The sequence below is a fragment of the Nomascus leucogenys genome, chromosome 15, assembly GCF_006542625.1.
Source record: "Nomascus leucogenys isolate Asia chromosome 15, Asia_NLE_v1, whole genome shotgun sequence".
NCBI classification, from domain to species: domain Eukaryota; kingdom Metazoa; phylum Chordata; class Mammalia; order Primates; family Hylobatidae; genus Nomascus; species Nomascus leucogenys.
In genome coordinates this window covers 18038762-18061125 of record NC_044395.1, presented here as the reverse complement: position 1 = coordinate 18061125, position 22364 = coordinate 18038762, and the positions used below count along the sequence as shown (strand labels likewise).

At 47.8% G+C, this 22364-nt stretch overlaps 2 protein-coding genes across 4 annotated transcripts; both read right to left on the bottom strand.

Moving 5' to 3' along the window:
- Positions 1 to 298: 298 nt before the first annotated feature.
- ZPR1 (ZPR1 zinc finger) lies at positions 299 to 15055 on the bottom strand. Its single transcript, XM_003253182.4, has 14 exons — positions 14837 to 15055; positions 14508 to 14669; positions 13995 to 14085; positions 13538 to 13608; positions 12814 to 12900; positions 12231 to 12353; positions 11823 to 11870; positions 11579 to 11645; positions 11102 to 11172; positions 10262 to 10351; positions 9651 to 9761; positions 8896 to 8982; positions 6511 to 6576; positions 299 to 5494 (listed from the first exon to the last, which is right to left on the bottom strand). Exons 1-14 carry the CDS (start codon positions 15005 to 15007, stop codon positions 5360 to 5362), a joined length of 1380 nt encoding a protein of 459 aa, XP_003253230.2. The 5' UTR covers positions 15008 to 15055; the 3' UTR covers positions 299 to 5359.
- Positions 15056 to 16384: 1329 nt separating this feature from the next.
- APOA5 (apolipoprotein A5) lies at positions 16385 to 19453 on the bottom strand. 3 transcript variants are annotated; one of them, XM_030829401.1, is made up of 4 exons: positions 19413 to 19453; positions 18845 to 18901; positions 18619 to 18730; positions 16928 to 18081 (listed from the first exon to the last, which is right to left on the bottom strand). In XM_030829401.1, exons 2-4 carry the CDS (start codon positions 18891 to 18893, stop codon positions 17148 to 17150), a joined length of 1095 nt encoding a protein of 364 aa, XP_030685261.1. In that variant the 5' UTR covers positions 18894 to 18901; positions 19413 to 19453; the 3' UTR covers positions 16928 to 17147. The 3 variants fall into 3 exon arrangements, with proteins under 3 accessions (XP_030685263.1, XP_030685261.1, XP_030685262.1); XM_030829402.1 differs by having other exon boundaries at positions 18845 to 18925; positions 19413 to 19424; XM_030829403.1 differs by lacking the exon at positions 18845 to 18901 and having other exon boundaries at positions 16385 to 18730.
- Between the last annotated feature and the right edge of the window lie 2911 nt (positions 19454 to 22364).

The window sequence follows — 22364 nt, the reverse complement described above, 5'->3', positions numbered from 1 at the left end:
GGTCATCGGAACTATGTTCGTTATTTTTATAAGTATCTTTAAGTGGGGAGAATCTGCTCCACTAGGCTTCCAGGTACCTACTGTCCAAAAAAGGAAGCCAGGAAGTGCAAACCAACATAATTACTATGAAAAACGTAGTTTCTAAGACCTGTGTAACTCTTCTAGTGTTCTATTACAAGTAGCCCCCAGTTATCTCTTGAAGGAAACTGTAAAACAATCTTGCCAATGAGAAGGACCTGGATCATTTTTTAGCATAGCAAAAGAGAGAAACCAGAGAGAATGAATTCTAACATTCAAGTTTTGGGGGGAAAGAAAAGACTTTATTCTTTGCAGGGGGTTTAGAGCTCTACCTGAATTATCTCATTTAACCCTCACAATTCTCAAATCGTTTTATTATCATATTTTACAGATAAGAACTGAAGCGTGGCAAGATAAAGGAAGTTGCTCAACTTCATATAGCCAGAACATGAGTCTTGGGAGTAGAGGCTAGCAAAGTGGGGTGCAAGAGGTCATCTTTTTACCTCATCATATATGTTAGATTGTCAGTTTTATCGTTTTCTTCCCAGCTTTATTATTTGACAAAAAATTATATATATTCAAGGTGTACAATGTGATGACTGGATATAATTATACATTGTGTAATGATTACCAAAATCAAATTAATTAAAACATCCTTCACTAGACTTATTTATGTACTAGTTCGGTGGGAGGGCACTTAAGCAAATTTGTCTTAGCAAACTTCAAGTAAACAATACAGAATTATTAGCCATAGTCAACATGTTGTACATTAGATCCCCAGAACTTGTCTTAAAACTGAAAATTTGTACCATTTGAGAGAGAAGTTTTAGTGTTACTGAAATCACAGACTTCTGACAGAATTTGCAGGATGCTACACACAACTACACAAAAGTGCAGACAATAGTTTCTTGGACCAAGAGTCAAAAAGGTCACTGTTTCAATACATTAGTCAAGCAGACAGGGCTATACGTTATAAATAAATAGACATTATCTGGGGATATGTGTTTAAAAAATTCTTTACTCATATAATACAAAACAGGCTTGGGGATCAGTCTTGAAGCATGAATTTTTACCCAGTGGGCCATGTTGAGGGGGTTGCAGCACAGGCCCAGAAAGGAAAGCAGGCTGGGGCTCTGAGGGCTTGTGAGACGAGGACACTGGGCTGAGAAGATGGGGCTTCACTAGGCAGAGGGCCCCAGGGGTACCCCATACACAACCCTGCCTTGGCTTCTAGTCCAATTTGGTGCATCTCACACTACACAGCCCTGCCCCACCCTCGTGTCAGTAGGCATTCAGAAAGCCTCACACTTCTGCTCCAGTGAACACTGCCAGGATAGCCCTCTCAACTTCCACCCACCCATCTTCTGCCTATTTGTTTTCTTCAATTTTTCTTCAATTCCACCACTACCCATCCTACCCAAGTCCCTTAGCCTGACAAGACCCAAGTGTCTCCACCCTACGCTGCAGGGCAGTTAAGCAGGATCAGATGCCGTGCCAGTGGCCTGCTCTGAGCTTTGGCCTCTCTCTGCAGTTGTATCTAATAGAACAAATATAGTAATTGTGGAGTTAAGCTTAAAATATTCAGACCTCAGGTTTCAGAGTCTGACTGGCCTGGGTTTGACACCTGCCTCTTAGAAGCTCTACTTCTGGCCAGGCACGGTGGCTCACGCCTGTAATCCCTGCACTTTGGGAGGCCGAGGCAGGTAGATCACGAGGTCAGGGGTTCGAGACCAGCCTGACCAATGTGGTGAAACCCCATCTCTACTAAAAATACAAAAATTAGCTGGGTGCAGTGGTGGGCGCCTATAATCCCAGCTACTCAGGAGGCTGAGGCAGGAGAATTGCTTGAACCAAGGAGGCGGAGGCTGCAGTGAGCCAAGATCGTGCCACTGCACTCCATCCTGGGCAACAGAGCAAGACTGTCTCCAAAAAAAAATTAGCCAGGCATGGTGGCGTGCACCTGTAGTCCCAGCTACTCAGAAGGCTGAGGCAGGAGAATCGCTTGAACCTGGGAGGCAGAGGTTGTGGTGAGCCAAGATCGTGCCACTGCACTCCAGTCTGGGCAACAGAGTGAGACTCCGCCTCAAAAAATAAAAAGCTCTGCTTCCTTCTGGAAGTGACCTCTCTGAGGCTGTTTTGTCACCTGTAAAATGGGGATAATTTTGTTTATCCTAACTATCCCCATTTGACAGACTAGGAAAACAAGCATTGGAAGTGCCAATACTAAACTGAGGCGAACACACAAAATAAGCAACTTTTTCTCTTCACAGTTGGAAACACTGCCATTTGCCTTAAAAAGAAGTGTGTAAAAAACATTTTTTAATAGGAATAAAGCCAAGTAGTCTTAACCACTACTGCCCTAAATGTAAGCAGAGGCACCATTTTCTGCAGTGTGCATCAGGCACCTACCACAGGTGTACAAAGAAGGAAATATACTGATGTTAGAATGAAAGTGTTGCCATCATTAAAGCTTTCAGTTGGCCAAGTCAACTGCCCTTCATACTTGCTCCCAACACTCACCTCCCCTCCTCCACTCCCTCATCACGACACAGATGTACATTCGGTACCTACCTGTATGTTCGTCCACAGGTCTAATGACTGAACATGGCTGCATTTCACATACTTGACCCATGAAAGCAGGAGGCGTGCCCTCATGCACGACTTTCCTTTTTTAACACAATCACAAACCTTTTCCATTTAAATGTTACTCATGGCTGTGAAACTGAATCCACATGTTCCTGGCACTTTGACTCACCTACCCTGGCCTTAAAGCAAGACCCTTTCCCTATCTTTTTACTTATAGACGTTATCCCTAGTGTCCTAATAGGGACTGATCTAGGATGGAGGATTTTAACAGATTTTATTAACCATGTGTCATATGCTAGGGGCTGTGGAGCAAGACTCAGTTAACTATATGTAAGCTCCCATCCTGACACACTTTATGAAATGAGAAAGGAGCTGAGAGATACTTCAAGAGAAGGGTATGAAACTGAAGAATGCCTTGTCATCAAAGGGCAGGAAGTACCTTAGCTGGGTTATCCCAGTCTGGCACCTGGTCCTCAGTCTTTGCAAGTTCAGAAACTCAGGTCATCATTTCCTAGGAACTGGGTGGATTCTGGGAGATTGCCTCACACCAACCAAACTCACAAGAGATTCAGTAATAAGCCAGAGTGCCATTTTTTTTCCTTCACAATGGAAAATGAACCTGATACTGCAGTTTATCTTAACAGAGCACACCTACACTATGGGGAAGTCTACTTAAGAGAGCAAATGATAGATCGGAGGGTTGTCTGGTAAACTTAGATTCCCAAGTCAGCTGGAAACATATCTAGAGATAATCTCTTAGGGTAGAATAGTTGCCTGTGAGAAGTTTGCTCAAAGTACTGATGCTTTATAGTTTGAATGAGTCATTTGCTAACCTGAGTCTCCAAACACCTTACTCTCGCCCTCACTTACAGAAATTAGAGATACAGGTATGGAAGTTAGTCCCACATGATAGTAAGATGCCAAAGAATCTGATATGGAGAGATGTCCAAAAGCAAAACTCTCAGAAGCAAATTTAATGAGGGAGGAGGCAAAGTGTCCAAATAAGAAAGATTCAAAGTGAAGGGAAAACCAAGGGTACAGTATCTCGAGAGCCAAAATAAGGGTTAAGAACAGATGGTCCACTATCAAATGTGACAGAAATAGATAATATTTTCCAAGTGGAAAATCACTTGTGAACTTTGAGAGTAGTTTAACAGAGCAATGAGAGTGGATGTCTGATTGCTAAGTCATCTCTAACTCATTCTTCAGAGTTAAGTTTGCAACACAGGCCAGGCACTGTAGCTCACGCCTGTAATCCTAGCACTTTGGGAGGCCAAGGTGGGCGGATTGCCTGAGCTCAGGAGTTCGAGACCAGCCTGGGCAACACAGTGAAACTCGTCTCTACTAAAATACAAAAGAAATTAGCTGGGCGTGGCAGCGTGCACCTGTAGTCCCCGCTACTCGGGAGGCTGAGGCAGGAGAATTGCTTAAACCCGGGAGGCAGAGGTTGCAGTGAGCCAAGATCACACCACTGCACTCCAGCCTGGGCAACAGAGCGAGACTCTGTCTCTACAAAAAAAAAAAGTTTGCAACACAAAGCAATAAGGTTTGTGATAACATCTTAATCAATGAATTGGTCTTTATTGAACAAATACCCTGCAGTCTGCACCGCAGGAGTCACCTTTTGTTTATGAGAGGCAGGAGACTACAGTGCAAAGAGCACTGGCTGGGAAGTCCAGGGCCCAAGCAGCAGAGTGTTCACTGGTCCTCAACTTTCAGAACTGCAGATAGCCTCCTGTCTCTCTGGACGAATGTGTTTCAACATTTCTGAGAGTGGGGCTAACTGATCAGATACCCCCACTGGCTCTAACCTCACAGCTCTAGCATTTGCAGTTCCCTCTGCCAGGAAATCTCTTCCCCCAGCTACCCACACAGCTCACTCCCTGACCTCCTCCTCAGCTTTGCCCAAATGTCAAATTATCACCTTCTAGTTCAGAAGATCTTCCCTACTCTCCTTTTCCTTGCACAACCCAGGCCCCTTCCCTGCTTTACATTCCTCCATGACACTAATCACCATCTGATGTGCTGTTTTCCTCATCTGTTTATTGTCATTTTTCCCCACTAGACTTTAAGTTCCATGAAAGAGATTTATTTTGTCCTCTGTTCTGTGGTGTGCTTGGCATAAAGTAGATAAGCAAGCATCTGTTGAAGGAATGAATTAAATGCCAGCTGCAATCCCCAAATTACAGTAGATACACGGGAAACTTTTCTTTAGGAGGCTGAATTCTAACAGCATGATATCAAACAAGGATAGGGTCAATACAGAGGCCAGTGCTCTTTGGAAGTCATCATTTCAACGGTAACTCTTTCACTTGTGCTGGACTCAGTCTCCCCTCAGCAGACTCCTTTCCTGTTCAAAGTCAGTATTTTATATACTCAAAACCAACAACAAACTCCAGGTGTAACTTTATTCCACCTTCTCCAACTTCAGAGTTCCAACCTTAGAGGACAGAGCGTTATGTGGAAGGAGGGTAAGGACTTGATATGAAAAAAGTGGTAATGACATACCCCTGGTTCATTTCTGGGTTTCCTCCTAGGCCAATTCAAAACTTCCAAAATAAGGTCAGTAACACAGTAGGCTCACACTTGCATCACAAGCTGTTTAGAAAGTGTGCATAGATCTCTGACTCAGACCAAATGTCCTCCCCACCATGGGCAAGGGCTGGTGGGAAAGACACTCCCAGCCTTCTTCCAATACTAATAAATAACCTACAGAAACAGCAGCGCTGGAGGCTGGCCCTTGAGCCACCCCCTGCTACCGTTGTGGAGCCAGGCCTGCCTCATAGCCCTCTGTCTTCATGTCATTGAGCCCTAGCTCCTCATTTTGGTCAAAGGTGCGCTTGTAACGCTCCACCTTCATCTCAGGATCATCTTCAGGTGCATACACATTCTGCAAGGTCAAGGAGAGACAATCAGTGCTGCCATGCCACTCCCCCTCTCTGCAGGCAGCTTCCAATTCCCACTTTCCCAAGAACATAATGAGTTTTGGGTTTTTTTCTTCTTTTTATTGGCCTCCAACTTCCCATGGCTAGACTGAACTAGTGGGTAGCAACAGAGCCCACATGGGCCAGGGGTGGAAGACCCCAGCCCCAGAATCAGGGAACAATCCACCTATTTTGTTATATCTGCACCTTTTTATGAAAAGTATGACAAATGGTCTTAATCTTGGAAAGAACTTAGAAGAGTTTTGCCTGACCCACGGTAAGTACTCAATAAATGGTAAAGGTACATCAATCACCAGACTATCTCCTCAGTCAACTTAAAGCCTATCAGTTTCCTATCTTGGCCTCCGGATAAGGTACCATTTCTCTTCAATCCATAATCAGATTTGCAAAATGAAAACTCCAGAACTGGGACAAGAGCTTGACCACAGAAAAACAAAGGAGCCTCAGAGTATCCTTTTTTTTCCTTCTTTACATACACTTAAAAAAAAAAATCCCCTGGCCGGGCGCGGTGGCTTACGCTTATAATCCCAGCACTTTGGGAGGCCAAGGCGGGCGGATCACGAGGTCAGGAGATCGAGACCACGGTGAAACCCCGTCTCTACTAAAAAAATACAAAAAATTAGCCGGGCGTGGTGGCGGGCGCCTGTAGTCCCAGCTACTCAGAGAGGCTGAGGCAGGAGAATGGCATGAACCCGGGAGGCGGAGCTTGCAGTGAGCCGAGATTGCGCCACTGCACTCCAGCCTGGGCGACAGAGCGAGACTCCGTCTCCAAAAAAAAAAAAAAAAAAAAATCATCTCCCACACCCCCCTCTTTTCTCCCTTATGTATCTTCTAACTTCTGCCTCCTTGGTAAAAAGCAGTCCATTTAGAATCAAGTCTTTCAGTTTCTAGGGAAATGATACATATTAAAGGAAGATCAGAAAATGTATCTCTATGAAACATCAGGGAAGGTCTACTATACCTGCAAGTAACTGTTTCCTGCTGGATCATCCATAATAAAGTGGGCCTTCATGTTACCTTCGATGATCTAAAGGACAGAGAGAACACAGCAAGTAAATTTTACATAACCCCTGGTAAAAAGAGGCTATGTCAGGGGAGGGGGAAGGGATAGCATTAGGAGATATACCTAATGTAAATGACGAGTTAATGGGTGCAGCACACCAACATGGCACATGTATACATATGTAACAAACCTGCACCTTGTGCACATGTACCCTAGAACTTAAAGTATAATAAAAAATATATATATATAAAAGAAATGAAATAAATGAAAGTAAAGAAACATTAAAAAAAAAAAGAGAGAGGCTATGCCTGCCAGACAAGAACCAACCCAATTTATATTACAGAATCCCCAAAAGTTTTAAGAATTCGTGAAATTAGGTAGCTCTGAAAGTAGAGGCAAAAGGATCTAAAACAAGGACTGTTAGAAAAGCCAACATCAGCAAGCTGTGGACTAGGAAGTGCTGGCCCAGTTGAAGGTAGAGGGAAAGGAATCAAGAACAAGGAGGTTAAATGAATGTAAGCTTATGGGAAACAGAATACATACACACCCCAGCCCCCTTCCCACAGCTCTCAGAACACTGCCAGCCAAGCCTTTACCCTCAGGCCAGGAAATGGAATGGCCACAGTCATTTAACCTCCTTGTTCTTGAGTCCTTTCCCTCTACCTTCAACTGGGCCAGCACCCCCTGGTCCACAGCTTGCTGATGTTGGCTTTTCTAACAGTCCTTATTTTAGATCCTTTCCCCTCTACTTTCAGAGCTACCTAATTTCACCAATTCTTAAAACTTTTAGGGATTATATAATATAAATTGGGTTGGTTCTTGTCTGGCAGACATAGCGTCTTTGTCTGACTAGCCCAAGAGGAAGGACCTAACAATTCTGGCATTGGAGACCACCTCAACAAAACAGCTAAGCTAAATTCCCCTGTAATAAGCCCCATGTCAATAAGGCTCACCCCCTACTCAGGTCTTTAGTCCGCTACTTGTAAGAAGACAATCAATGATTATCAGACATCTGAGCAAAGCCCTTAACATTGAAAGATGGGAAATCAAATGGGGAAAAAAAGGATGCAAGGAGAATAAAATGTCAAAAAAGATCCAACATCAGTATCAATAAGTGCTATATAAACTGCACGCTGAAAAAACTTGAAAAATAATAATCCTCAAGAAGAAAAAATACTACATCCCTAAGACAGGATGCTATTTTTTAAAAAGCTCCTTGGAAAATAAAAGTTTTAGTGGAAATGAAAACCTCAATTGAAGGGTTGGAAAATAAAGTTGAGGGAATCTCCCAAAGTAGAACAAAAAAACCAAGAAACCAAAAATAGGACAAAAAAAAAAAGTAAATTATAGAAGACCAGACAAGTGAGTCTAATATCTAAAACCCAGGAGTTTTCAGAAAGAACAGGAAAAAAAAATCAGAAAAAAGATAATCATCAATAGAATAATTCATGAAAGCTTCCTGGAACTGAACCACGAGTTTTCCAGACTGAAAAGATACATCTACCAAGTGCTTAGCCCAGTGGGTGACAATTGACCCACACCAAGGCACATCCTGAAATTTCACATCAAAGGAAACAAAGAGATCACAAGACTAGGTCACATATAAAAGACCAGGCATCAAAGGGCTTCAGACTTCTCAACAGCCAAACTGGAAGACTGTAGTGCAATGTCTTTGCCAAACTGGAAGACCATAGTGCAGTGTCTTCGAAATTCTGATAAAAAATTATTTCTATCCTAGAATCGTATTCCCAGCCAATAATCACTCTAGTGTGATAACAGAATAAAGACATGTTCAGATGTGGAAGGTCCCAGAAATTTTATTTCCCATGCACTTTATCCCAGGAAGCTACTGGAGAAGATGCTCTAACAAAATAAAGGAGAAAAACAAGAAAGAAGACATGCAATATAGAAAACCAGAAGAGGGCCGGGCACGGTGGCTCACGCCTGTAATCCCAGTACTTTGGGAGGCCCAGGTGGGCAGATCACGAGGTCAGGAGTTCGAGACCAGTCTGGCCAACATAGTGAAACCCTGTCTTTACTAAAAATACAAAAAATTAGCCAGGCGTGGTGGTGGGCGCCTGTAATCCCAGCTACTCGGGAGGCTGAGGCAGGAGAATCATGTGAACCCAGGAGGTGGAGTTGCAGTGAGCCGAGATCACGCCACTGCACTCCAGCCTGGGCAACAGAACGAAGACTGTCTCCAAAAAAAAAAAAAAAGAAAACCAGAAGAAGAATCCCCAACATGATGGTTAGATGTTCAAAAAATGGCAAGACATGAGCATGCAGCCTCTTGTTCACTGGAGCCCCAGGACTCTAAGTACTGACTGGCCAGTGACCTCTCACCTGGTCCATCTTCCGGCTAAACTCCTGTAGTTTCTCTGTCTGGCCAGGATTGGAACTGTCACCCAATGTGAAAGGATTTTTGGTCACCTGCAATAAATGATAATCCAAATTGTGTGAATACTGGCTTTATATTTGTTAGGCCTGACCATAAACTAGGCAGGAGGTGGCAGTGGGTGCCCAGTCAGGGAAACTTGGTTTCCATTTAGCCCACATCACCTTTCTGACCAAGGCAGTCACTCCTAAGAGTCTATGGGATAATGTGCCAAGAACAAAACTGGCAATGTAAAACAAAATCAAAACATGTTCTTAGAATATGATCTCTAATACTAATTTGGAGAAGAAATGCAAAAAAAAAAGTACAATTTACAAATACAAAATGCCCAACAGAGAATCAAGTGAAATAATTCATCAAGAAGATAAATATTTGGGCTAAGTCCACACATACATGTATGTTTTTTATGTTGGGAAGTTTTAGGTGCTAGAAGGACCCTCATCCCCTAACTTTACAGTAAAATAAATGACTTATCCAAGAACACAAAATAACTATAAAGTCCCAAAGTTAGGCCTGGAATTTCAACATTTCCCATAAACTTGTCTTCACAATCCAAAATAATATTTAAGTCTCTTAAACCAGCTTTAAGGCAAAGAAACCCACAGTTACCAGCACCGAAAATTAGGATGTCTGAAGTCTTCCAGTCCCTCTTCACACAGCCAAATTGCTCAAAGGTGGTTTACACACTACTCAGGTGACTCACCAGTTCCCGGATGTCTTTCAGCAGCCCTTCCAGTGTGGTGAACTTGCCCCCGAGGACGGCCATTCCCAGTTCAAATTCTAGCTCTGGGATTTCCACACTGCAAGTCTCAGACTGTGAGAGGAGAGGTCAGTTTAAGCTTTAAGTCAGAAGCAAAGAAAGCCGACCAGAAGCCTCCTGCCCAATTAATACCAGCAGTGATAGACTGGGGACAAGTGCAGCTGTCCCAGTTTTCTCTGACTCCCTTGTTAAAGCTTGAGACTCACTCCTGTCCATCTGAACCACGGGAATGGATCCAACTTAATAAAGGGAAACTCAGTCATAGCTTCAAGCTGTCAGGTATCCTGTCATTAGGGGACAGACAGAGAAGAGGACCCAGATAGACACTGGAGGCCAAAAAGCTACCAGGTCATCAGAAAGAGCTAACAGGGTCACCTTCTAAATCTGCAATTCCAACCTTGGATTAACCCCCCCTGCTCAGGGGTCCTCAAAGCCAGGGAAGCAGGAGATACCTCATGTCCCTGAGCATTATTTCTAAAAGACAGCTTCCCCTAGATAGAGACAGCTTATCTAACTCATGAGGATGACAGTGACTTTCCCAAGAAGACTGTTACCTTGAGGAGGTCTCTGGTCATATCTGAGGCATCTGTGATATGGAGGGTGATCCTGGTGCCCAAGGGTTCTACTGCTCCTCCAGATTTCACCTGCACAGATAACAGTCAGGAGCAACAGAGAGAAGACCTGAGCCTCGCTTGGTACCCAACAGAACTCGAGTGTAGGCTTGGACCTCCAATCAGTTAGGCCCACTAATAGCTACCAAAGAAAGAGCCTTCTAAACAGCAGTCGCCCAAACCAAAAACACCAAGTGCTGGCCAGGAACAGTGCCCAACCCTGGTAACATGCCAAAACTTATCCCAAATTGCCAATAAACTCCGAATTTACCTTAAAAAAAAAATGACTCTTGGGGTTGAAAGAGACTTTTAAGCATTTATTGCAGTCCTTTCATCCACTGCATCCAATGTGTGGGTCTCCTTTATAATATGCTGGTTAAAGAATTTAATTAGCTTATACTCAGATACACTCAGGGGAAGGGAATCTGTAATTCTCCAAGGCAGCTCATTCTATTTTCAGACAGCTGTATTGAGTTCTTCATCGTGAAGTCAAAATCTGCCTCCCTGAACTTCCACACCTCTGAGGAGTGGGTCAAAAGACTTCTTTCTTCCATATCATCAACCTTTAATATGTCTTAAACAAGTTATAGAATCTCTTAACTTTTCTTCTCTAGGCTAATTCCTGTTCCTTCAAGGGCTCCTCACCCTATACTAGACCTAAGAAAAAGACCCAAGCTACTCTATACCCCCTACCCCCGAGTCTTGAAGTACTTAGGAAGAATGATAGTTAAAAGGGGGTTACTCTTAAGCTAGTCTTCTTCCCAAATAATGGTGCCCACCCACCTCATTGGTCCGATGCCCACAGTTCTCGCAGTTGGTAGCCATGATGATAACCTCCTTAAAGTGAGGGATTTCTGGAAAACGGAGTTAAGGAAATCTACTTCCAGGCGAGCAAGACCACCATCTGGGGAAAAACAAAGCCAAACCCCACACAAACATATGCTGGTCCCAGAAATGCAGGAAATATTCACAAGAGGCAGCCCACAGAGTCCTCCAGAAGAGGGCAAGTTCCCAACCCATGGTGATCCCTGTTCACACATTTGAAGGCATGGCTCAGGCCACATACAAACAGTCTAGTGACCATGGCCTAATTTTCTCTTTGAACACAAAACCCAAGGTACACAGTCTAATCAAAGACAATATCCTCCTTATCACTGGGTATAAAGCATGTGCTTTCCTTGAAAGGGATGCTCCCAGCCTGATTATAATCTTCATGCCTGAGTCAGATGAAGAGCAACCCAACTGCCTGGCAAAAGATACGTACTAGCTTCATGTTGGTCTGAGCGGGGGCACTGCATTCTGGGCAGTTTGTATTGAACTGGAGCACCTGGAACACAACATGGGGACAAAGGGTGAGCCCTCCCAGATGGGATGTTCAGGCTAAAGACACTCAGCTGGTATGCTGGTGGTCATCTATGTTGGTGACAAGGAAGACAGATGCTGAATAGCATCAGTCTCAGCCCACAACTCTGCTCCTTCCTCACCAGTAGCCAATGTGACTCACTTCATTTCTGAGATCTTCCTCTTCTGGCTTCTCTGCTGGTGCTTCTTCCTAAAATAGCAAAGATGCACGTCACAAGTTGGCAGGTATACCTCAGTGTCCCCAACACCCTGCCCTGGAGTGGGAGAAAATGCTCTGGCTCTCTTATGTCAGGTGCCACCTCATCAGTTAGAGAAACCACAAAGTAAAGCCCCAACCAAAGGAAGAACAGGACTTAAGATAGGATCACAGCCACTGCCATCCTTTCTGTGAAGTTTACCCAAGTCCTGGACATAAGCAAGATGAGAAGCACAAACAAGCTGAGAATAGGGCACACAAAGCAGCAGCAGCAAAATAAGTTCCACTGACTCCAAGCAATCCAGAGTGCGTGATAATTCCAGAGCATTCTTCTGGATCCTTCAGTCCACTTACTTGGAGCCCCAGCATCTCTTCCTGCTGTCGGGTCCGGTTGTAGTGTGTGATCACCAGGGCATCATCTTTCTGAGGAGCACGTGGGTTTTCCACAAAACTGTTCCCTGAGGGATCATCAATGATCTAACAAATGGGAGAAGAGAGAGTCATTGCAAAAGGAAATCATGGCCGGGCGCGGCGGCTCACGCTTGTAATCCCAGCACTTTGGAAGGCCGAGGTGGGCGGATCACGAGGTCAGGAGATCGAGACCACGGTGAAACCCTGTCTCTACTAAAAATACAAAAAAAAAAAATTAGCCGGGCGTGGTGGCGGGCGCCTGTAGTCCCAGCTACTCGGAGAGGCTGAGGCAGGAGAATGGCGTGAACCTGGGAGGCGGAGCTTGCAGTGAGCCGAGATTGCGCCACTGCACTCCAGCCTGGGCGACAGAGCGAGACTCCGTCTCAAAAAAAAAAAAAAAAGGAAATCATAAACAATCCTACATCACCTACTATCAGACCACTCAGGCACCACAGTGGAAAATCCCAGCAGTCTTAATCATCCCTCCTCCCCTAATCAAGGGCAACTCCAGTCTCTCAGTACTCACCAGAGTGAAAGGGGAGGCTACTTGCTTTAGCTCCTTCAGTTTGACAATGAACTCATCAATTCTTTCAGCTGTAGCATCTTTGTTTGCCTGCCATGAACAGAGAGTAAAGCATCAGCCCTGGTGTTGTACCTTATGCCCTGCCCCTTGTGATGCCCATGTTACTACCATTAGGAAGTCACCATCTATCTCAGTGTGAGCGGAAACAGAGTGACTCAGGCTTCACAATGAGATGTAGCAAACAAGCCTGAAGTTGACGGGTGGTGACAGGTGAGCCTCATTTTTCTCACTCATTCAACCATTTAGCCCAGGCACTCATGCCACGTTAGAGATACAATAGTAAATCTATCAGTTCTCTCAGGGGACTCCCCAGCCAATTAAGGAGACAAATAACTAAAGATGCAGTTGTAGTATATTACTTCTGTCATAATAAATATAAGATGCAATGGAATACTCAGGAAACAGAGATAATCCAAGGGGATTAGGAAAGGCTCTTCAGAGGTAATGTTATATTGTCTGTCTGATGAGGCCTGAATATATACTGAGGGAGGGAAGTGGAAAAGACAATAATTATATGCAACATCCTAGCAGCTCCAGCACCACCATATGCTTACCCAAAAAGTTTCCAATATTTAGTGAGGGACTATTCAGACACATGGGACACTCTAGTCAGACACATATAAGCAATTATTCCTTGAGCTGCTACAATCAGAAAACCCCAGCTTACCCTTCGTGCAGGCTGGTCCTGCTCCAGGCCAGAGATAGCACGGGTGATCAATCCTTCAACAGTGGTCAGAGCTTGTGAACAAGAACAAAAGACAAGTGTGACTTAGCCTTAGCTCTGCTATCAAGTGCCTGTATGACCCTGGGCAATTCACTTGAACTCTCTGGGTCTTAATTTCCTCATCCGTAAAATGAGAAGGCCAGGTGCAAGGTTCCATTCATGTCTGATAATAGTGATGCTAAAATTCTACAGTAAACACACTATGGTATTACCATTACTTTCTACCATCTTGAGCTGTTTTACCTAAGCTTTCCACTCATGATAAACTAATGAAGATCACAATGATTACATGGTAGAACCCATACACAAACCATTAGACCTGGCACCAGGGGGTTTGCAAGAAAGAGGGTAAGATTCTAGCTACATGTGAACAGCCCAAATACTGTGATCTTAAACTTACCTCCTTTCTGGCTAAAGGCAGGAATTTCAAAATCTAGCTCAGGAATCCTTGTGGCAGCAGAGTCAGTCTTCACCACTTCTCTGTTCATGTCCTGGGCAGAAAGGAATACGTTCAGTACAAAGAGGCTGCAGAACAGCTTATCCTCAAGTAATAACCAGACTGTCCCTTTCCATCAGACCCCAGCCCAGCTGTCTCTCCCTCTCGCCACTCCACAGGGTCCAGACTGCCCCTTTCGAACAGTACAGGTGGTGTGAGCCAGGCTGTCCAAATGGTGAGAATACTATTCATAACAACTACCGCTCATTTCATGCCCTCAGACAACATTTACAAAGCATTTTCACAAATCTTATCTCACTTGAGCTGATGACAACACCAGTACCATTTTACAAAAGAAACTACGGCTAGGAGACATAGGGGGATTTATTTAAGATCCGACCGCCTGAACCAGAGCTCTGACTCCGGTCCCCGATCTCCCTCTAGAATACTGAGGTACCTGCTCTGAGGTCCTCTCACCTCCAGAGCCCTGACGGACAAAGTGTAGCGCACTCCCTGGTCCTGGATCCTGCCTGCCGACTGGATCTCCGTGTTGTTCCAGCCACAGTGCTCACAGGAAAAGGAGCTCACTATTATTTCTCTGAAGAAGGGAATCTTGGTGAGCAGGAGGCGCGTCATGCCCTGGTGAAGTAGAAAGCAGCTAAGGAAAAAAATCCATGAAACTCCCTTTCCCCGCCCTACTATCTCCGGGCGCGCCTCGGGGTCCCCGGCCGGGCCCATCTGGCTGGGTCCGACCCCCGGCTCGTCCCGGCACAAGCCCTACTCTCCCGGCCGCGCCCCCGCCTCACATTGCAGTAACAGTTCATGCATAGCGACTCGATCTCGGTGGGCTGCTGCTCCTCGTCCTCGGCGCTGATGGGCCGGAACAGGTGATCTGGGGCAGGCGGCGGGGCCGGGGCGGGTGAGGGGGCGACGGCAGCCCCCGCGGGCCCCGGTTCCACAGCCCCGCTGGCCGCCATGGCTACCACGCGCTATTCAGACGTTGGCTTCCCACTTCCGCCGCTCTCGCGGCCCCACCCCTCTCGTCACTTCCGCCAGCTGCCACCACCCTCGCCTCCCTTCTTAAAGAGGCCGCAGACTCCGGGCACTCGGGGAACAATGTCGTCAAGGGCTCCCGGTTCCCGGGTTTATATGGCTTCCATCGCCAGCCGGATCCACCTCAACTCAGCCGTCACTTCCCGCAAGACGTCCTCTTAGAACCAGGGCAGTTTTTCGCTCCTTCACAATAGCTCCACCGCACGGGGTTCTATTGGTCCCTACGTCGGTCTACAAGAGCCTTGACGACAAGGGGCTGGACTTGTCCCTGAGGAATCCCTGAGAAGGTGCGCCCGGAGCCGGGCTGCTTGGTTCCAGTGTTGGGCCACATGCTGCTTGCGTGCTAGGTCGCCCCTCCGGGTGGCTCAGCTTCTTCTCCCCTCTCAATCCCTGAATCCCTCTGTCCCTTTCTGTTCTTCCCACTCCCTATTCTGTCCTCATCACTACCTTCCCCAATCCCAGCCTCAAGTACACAGCCCTCATTTTCACTCTCACCTCATCCCCATCATAGCCCTTGACCCATGCTTTTCCAGTTTCCTAACAACAACAAAAACACCTTTTATTATTTCTACCTTTCTAGCACTTCCTCTCTCCAGGTGCTGGGTCCACAACCCAGTTCTATTGCCAACATTGTCAAAATCCAGGGTGTCAGGGAAGACCAGCCTGCAGGCATGATGAGCCTACATATGTGTGGGGTCTATGCTTTGGGGTTGGGGAGCAGGCAGGTGCTGAGAACCCTGGGACAGTAGGCTGAGCTGGGAGGAAAGGGGGCCAGACAGGGCAGTCCAAAGACAAGGGGCTGTGTTTACCCTTTCCACGTCCTCTACCACACCCCAGTTTCAGTTCCCAAGGGATCTATAGGGAGCATTTGTGCCCCTGAGTGAGGGGAGTCCCAAGAAGAGAGTCCAGCATAAAAAGAGGCCATTCAAACTCTAGAACAGCAGGAACAAAGGAGGCAGCCCACCTCAGGAATCTCAGGTCCACCAGGGCCACAGCTCTTCCAGACATAGCCTGCATTCCATGCACAGTGTCCTATGACAGGCTAGTGAACAGTGCAGGTGCAGAGGAAGGGCCCATAACCCAGGCCCTCCTGCCAGGTGTGACAGACAGCCGTTGTCTAGCCAGGATCCCTAAAGCAGAGCCCAGCCAGAGCCCCTTTGACAGACCTGGACTGGGAGGGGGTCGATGAGAAAGAGCAGCAAGGGAATGGAGTGGGTGATGGGTGTGCTTTGGGGATAGTGGTGAGGCCACTGCTTTCAGACATGGTCCAAATGAGAGTCATGCCAGGCAAATTTCTATCATAAACATCTATTTCATTTGAGCCAGAAGTCTAGGCTTCAGCTTGGGAGCCCAGAGGGAGGGGCTGGAGATGGGGAGAGCACACAGTATGCTCCCCAGAGGGTTTAAGGAGCTCCCACAGTCTGGAGGGTTCAGTCCCTTATTTAGGTGTAGAGCTATGTCAGGAAACATGGGCTCTGCCCTCTCCTATCACAGCCCGCACCTTTCGTACCCACCAGCATCAGAGCCAGCAGGGATATTCACACACCATCACATGTTCTCCCCATGATATTCTCCTCTTTCTCCCTTCCATTCCCCTGATAGCTGCCATGGCAGCCCTGGGGAGACAAGTGCTCCTCTCTGTGGACCAGCTGTAGCAGTGGCCACCAGGCAGCCAGAAGTGACCAGAGCCAAACTCCAGGATGTAGTGGCACAGGCTTCCAGCATCACGGCAAATAGGCTTGCAGATAATCACCAACATGCATGGTGCCTCTCCCCCTCCCTACTCCCTCACCCTTGAATGGAGTAACTCATGAGCATTCCCAAATGAGCACTGGAAGGCTGGGTTTGCAAAGCCTGGTGAATGTAATGCATCCAGATGGGGGAGTCGCAGGAGGCTGGATATGCAGGAGACAGCAGCCCCTTTGGTGGCCTCCCTGTCCTGCACAGGACCTTCCACCCTCCACCCAACAGGCCACTTTCAAGACTGAACCATGCTAGAGGCTCAGAGCCAGGGCTCCCCAGACAAGGAGCTGGGAATGGGCCTGGGCAGGTAGACCCTCAGGGCTACCCCAGGTGGCTGTGGCCCTGGTCATGAAGGCTGTGAGTGATGTCTTCCCACAGGCCATCCAAACGGGCCTGCAGCTTGCTCAGAACCTTGCCACTGTCCGTTTGTTGAAACTCTGGGGCGAAGGCACTGTGGCCTGGTGGAGGTGGCGCCAGCTGCTGCTGGACCTCCTCAGTCTCCTGGTCGATGGCGCGAGTGAAGGCAGCTATCTGCAGGTAGGTGTCTTGGCGGAAAGCCTGAAGTCGCTGGCGCACCTCCTCGGAGAGCATCTGGGGGTCCGGGCCGGCCCCTTCCTCAGTCCCAGTGCCTGCAAAGGCTCTGCTGAGCTCTTCGCGCAGCTGGTCCAGGTTCTGCTGGATGCGTGCGTGCAGGGCCTTGGCCTTGAGCGTGAGCTTCCGGGAGAGCACCTGGACGCAGCGACTGAGGCGCGCGGGGCTGGCGGGGGCGTGCGGAGCCACACTGCGGTGCAGCTCCTGCACGTGGCGCCCGATGCCCCTCACCAGGCTCTCGGCGTATGGGTGGAAGAGCTCTTTGAAGCGGCCGGTGTGGTGCACCACGCGGCTCTGCAGTTCCTGCAGCAAAGCCCGCGCCTCGTCCACGCCCCCCAGCAGCTGGGCCTTGGTGTCTTCTCCCACCACGCGCAATTGCTCCTGCAGCTCTTGCACGCGCAGGGCCACCTGCTCCATCAGATCCATCGTGTAGGGCTTCAGTTGCTGCCGCAAGCCCTCCAAATTCCAGCCCACCAGCTCGTGCGCCTCTGCCATGTACGGCTGGAGGCGAGCCTTCACTTCCTCCAACTCCTCTTGCAGCTGCTGCCGCATGCCCACCGGGTCCTGTGGGAGCCGAGGAGCCTCGCTCCCACTCAGAGGCCTCAGCTTTTCCAGGAACTTGTTCATATTGTTGAGGTCTTGCTCAAGGCTGTCTTTCAGGCTCCTGGGGAAGGGGACAGATATCCAGGCCGTCAGACTGCTAGCCCTCATCATCTCCTATGTCCCCAAGTCATCGCTCACTGATCCTCTGGGGAAACCAAAGACGCAAGGCGTTGGCCCCAGAGTCGAGGGCTCTTGTCCTAGCCCTGGCCAGTCACAACTCCTCACGCTCGAAGCACAAACACATCGCCCATACAAATCCAGACCCACAACACTCTCCAAAGAAACATAGATGCGCCACATCATCCTTTGATTCTAGGGACTGCAGCGGGTGTCCTCCCGATTGATCCCAGGTCCCGCGCCTCAGTGAGCAAGGGGCAACAGCTACAGAGTTGTCAAGGCGGGGGCTGCAGGCAGAGGGCGCTGAAGAGCCCAGGATGGCCGGGTTCTGCAGGCAGAACTAGCACCGCTCCTTTCCTCTGTCCCAGCAGCGGCCACAGAGGTTGAGGCAGCAGAAGCAGGGCATCATGGAGCACCCACAGTTTGGAGTTGGCCTAGCTGTCTCCTCCCTTCGCCTACACCCCTTCCCCTGGGCACTCACGTGGGCTCGCGGGCCATCTTCTGCTGATGGATCTGCTCCACCCTGCCTTTGTCCCCGCTGGTCTGGCTGAAGTAGTCCCAGAAGCCTTTCCGTGCCTGGATGGCCGAAAACGCTGCGGAGAGGGACTAGGTAATCAGGGCCTGGGCTCTCCTCCCCCAGGGTGGACAGGGCCCTCAGGCCAGCCTCCACCCACACCCCCACGTTGAAGTCAGGGTCGGAGACCCACCTGAAAGAAGAGCCAGAGCCCAGGTGAGCACGGCAGCCATGCTTGCCATTATCTGCTCTGAGAAGACAGGTGGAGGGAGGCCTGGTTAGGGGAAGAAGCAGAGGAAGGGACATGGCGCAGGGGACTTGCCCAGGGGCCCTCTGCAGGGGCAACTTCCCGAAATCCTGTTACCCCTTCCTTGGGCTGGGGAGCACAGAGCTGTTGGGGCTCAAGAGGAAGACCTAGGTGAGTCAAGGAGGCTAGGGTGTCTTCCTCAGACACGGGAAGAGGGCGTGCTCTTGCTACCTCAGTCACGTAGCAGAGATCGTGGTGCTCTAACCCCTTCGCAAAGGTACCAGACCCCAGGAACAGTTCCCTAGGCCACTTCTACCACCTCTCCCCTGCCCACCTGTCTCTCTCCCTCCCATTTTATGGTGGGAAAAACTGAACCATAACGAGGGCGAAGACGCAACTCTGCCACAGTGTTCCAAGAGGACGTCTTATGGGCCACCCCAGGCTCTCCCCTGAGGCCACCTGCAATGCCCTCCCTTAGGACTGTGACCCCTATCCCTCTGCCCCAGCTGCTCACCTGCTCACGTCTGGGCACAGAGAGCAGATATTCTGCTTTATACTCCAGGGCCCTGAGCCTCTGGCACCAATTGCTCTGAGTAAATACCACGTGGAAGTTCAAAAGAAGTTGACCTCAGCTGCCTCCCAGCACTCACCTCCTGCCCTTTCCCTGGCACCCAGAGGGTTAATGAGTGCCCTGGTATCAGGGGCTGCCCCAGTAGAGGAGTGCTTCCCAGGAGCCTTACTGGGGATGGGGCTGAACTCCTCACCCAGTTTCTCCCAAACTCCATGACCTTTAACCTTCCCACTGACCAGCTGGCTGGCCCATCAACAGAGAAGAACCTGTTTGCCTGCCGAGGGCCCCTCTCTTACACAACTACCCAGAGTCACTGTGTCCCAGCCGGCAAGACGGACAGTGTTCATCTGCCAGCCAGAACCTGAGCAGCCCCTGACAACTTCGCTACAGGCTCCTCAGGCATCCTGGGGAGAGCCAGCATTCATAGGGTTAAAGACCCAACCACATCCCTCTTTATGAAATAATCCTGGAACAAGCAAGGGAAGCCAGGCAGGGTGAAGATGAGATGGCAAGAGGCATCTCGGCCAGGGACTCTGAGCCCCAGGAACTGGAACGAAAGTAGGATTTGCCCCGTGAGGAAAAGCTGAACTTCACTTACAGGGCCTCTGAGGAGAGCAAGGCCAAGTGCTCAGATCTTCTCTGATGACACACCCACTCCATCTACAGTACTCATACACACATTCACAAGCTCCCGATTCTTGGTCCTAAATGCATCTTGAATCAATCCCCTCTCCTCCATTTCCATTACTATCATTGCACCAGTTGTCTGTCACCTTGATTGCATTCATAGCCTCCAACAGGTCTTTCTGCCACATTCCTGCCCATTTAATTCATCCTCCACTGTGGCTCATCCTGACTCATTTCCAGTCTCATCTGCTGCCACATAAAACCACGGCATTCCCTGAGCCTTTATATAGGCTATTCCCTCTGCTTGAAATAGCCTGTCCCCTGGTGAATATATATTCATTTTTTAGAGTTAGTTTGTATTAGTTAGAATTAGACTTGTCTGCAAGCGACATATATGTGTGTGTATATATATACATACACACACATATATATTTTATGTTCTTGCATACATATATGTATATATATGTGTGTGTGTGTGTGTGTGTGTATATACACCCAAGATACTGCTCTTACCACTCGTACTGACGTCTCATTGGCCAGAAGTTAGTCACATGGCTACACTTAGCTGATATATGTGTATATATAAATATATATACACATATATATATATGCAACAGAATAGCTTAAACAAAATGGAGCCTTATTTCTTTCTCATGTGAATGTAGGCCAGCCAGGGCTGCTTCTATCTTATTGCACTATTATCGTCAACAAGACGCTCATGTCCAAATTCCAACTGCTTCACCTCCAGCCACCAAATTCACATCCCAGGGAACAGGAAGGAGGAAAAGGAGAAGGACATGTTCCCTCCTTTTAAAGACACATCCCAGATACTGCTATTACCCCTCGTACTGACATCCCATTGGCCACAACTTAGTCACATGGCTACACTTAGCTGAAAAGGAGGCTGGGAAATATAGTTTTTATTTTGGATGGCTGTATGCCCAGCTGAAAAAGGACTCTATTACTCAGGAAGAAGAGAAGAAAGGATTTGAGGGGACAGTAGTAGCCCCTGCTGCACAGCTCCATATCACTCTGAATGCCTTCTTCTGCCTTCACCTTTTTCTGCTCTGGAGATAAACTGACTCCACATTATTCACACAACACTGTATATTCCTGGATTATAGCACTTACTATCTAACTGCACAATAATTTGTTGATGAATCTGAGAGCTCTTTGAGTGCAGGGGCTTTTTCTAATTCATCTCTATATCCACTAGTGTGTTTTGCACACTGCCTAATACAAAGTTGAGTGACTGAATTCAATCATTCATTTGATTTAGGAACTGAGGTTGAGGAGATCAAGTGGCCTGTCCATCATCACACACTAAGAGTTGCAACCAGAATCAGAACCCAGGTGCTTGGCTCTGGTGGTTCGAGAGAGCAGACTATGACCAAGTCACGAAGGGGCTTGTGCAAGCAGTCACTGAAAGGTACATGATGGAGAGATCACTCAGGAGGGTGGCCAGACAGAAGGCAGAGGAACTATTTAGGGATATTTCAGTAATCCAAGTGATAAATGAAGGCCTGAAGTATGGCACGGCAGTGATGGTTGATAGGTAAGTATATATTGAGGGCTACTAAGGCAGCAGAGTTGATAGCACTTGGTGACTGATTGGATGAGGAAGGTGAAGGAGAGGAAAAAAATCCCAATAATTCCCAGGTTTCTGAGCAACTAGGGGGATGATTTTTTCTTTCACCAACAGCAGAAGCCTCCTAAGGAAAAGCAGGTTGGGACAGGAAGTGAGAGCTCAGATCAACAGGAGTCCTAACTTGAACCTAAGCTGGGTTTCAGATAGGCATAGGGCAAGCCCAGTTGAGGTCTGTTTGCATAATGGCTAAGAAGCCTTCTAAGAGAAAATTCATTTGAAAGGAAAAAAGCAACAGAAACTACCATCCAGTCACAAAACTACAGTCATCAAAGGAGAAGAGAGACTCAGAGTATTTGGGAAGGGTACATTTCCAGGGAATGAAAAAATATGGGAGCGGAGAGCCACTGAAATTGACTTTGGGTGATTACTTGTACCCACAGGCTAGTGTTGCCTTGCGCCCAAAGGCTGTCCACTGGAGATGTTCTGGCAGTTAGATACAGATGTCTCAAGCCCAGGAGAGAAGTCTCGGCTGGAGACTGAGTTTTGGGAGTCATCAGCAGATAGGAGCAGTGGAAGAGTTGGGAGTAGATGAAATCTCTAGGGAGAGTACATGGCAGGAGAAAAGAAAAACGCTGAGGTCAGAAAACACCAGTATTGGCTAGGTGCAGTGGCTCACGCCT

What these genes read in the sequence shown, in the direction of transcription:
- ZPR1 (XM_003253182.4), bottom strand. Translation starts at nt 15,007, where the DNA reads ATGGCGGCCAGCGGGGCTGTGGAACCGGGGCCCGCGGGGGCTGCCGTC. An exon ending in TGAAAGACATCCGGGAACTG is followed by an intron (nt 8,983 to 9,650) that starts GTGAGTCACCTG and finishes CATTTATTGCAG; the next exon opens with GTGACCAAAAATCCTTTCAC. An exon ending in CAGGAAACAGTTACTTGCAG is followed by an intron (nt 5,495 to 6,510) that starts GTATAGTAGACC and finishes TTGACCTTGCAG; the next exon opens with AATGTGTATGCACCTGAAGA.
- APOA5 (XM_030829401.1), bottom strand. Translation starts at nt 18,893, where the DNA reads ATGGCAAGCATGGCTGCCGTGCTCACCTGGGCTCTGGCTCTTCTTTCA. An exon ending in GGCTCTGGCTCTTCTTTCAG is followed by an intron (nt 18,731 to 18,844) that starts GTGGGTCTCCGA and finishes CCCTCTCCGCAG; the next exon opens with CGTTTTCGGCCATCCAGGCA. An exon ending in AAGATGGCCCGCGAGCCCAC is followed by an intron (nt 18,082 to 18,618) that starts GTGAGTGCCCAG and finishes CCCCTTCCCCAG; the next exon opens with GAGCCTGAAAGACAGCCTTG.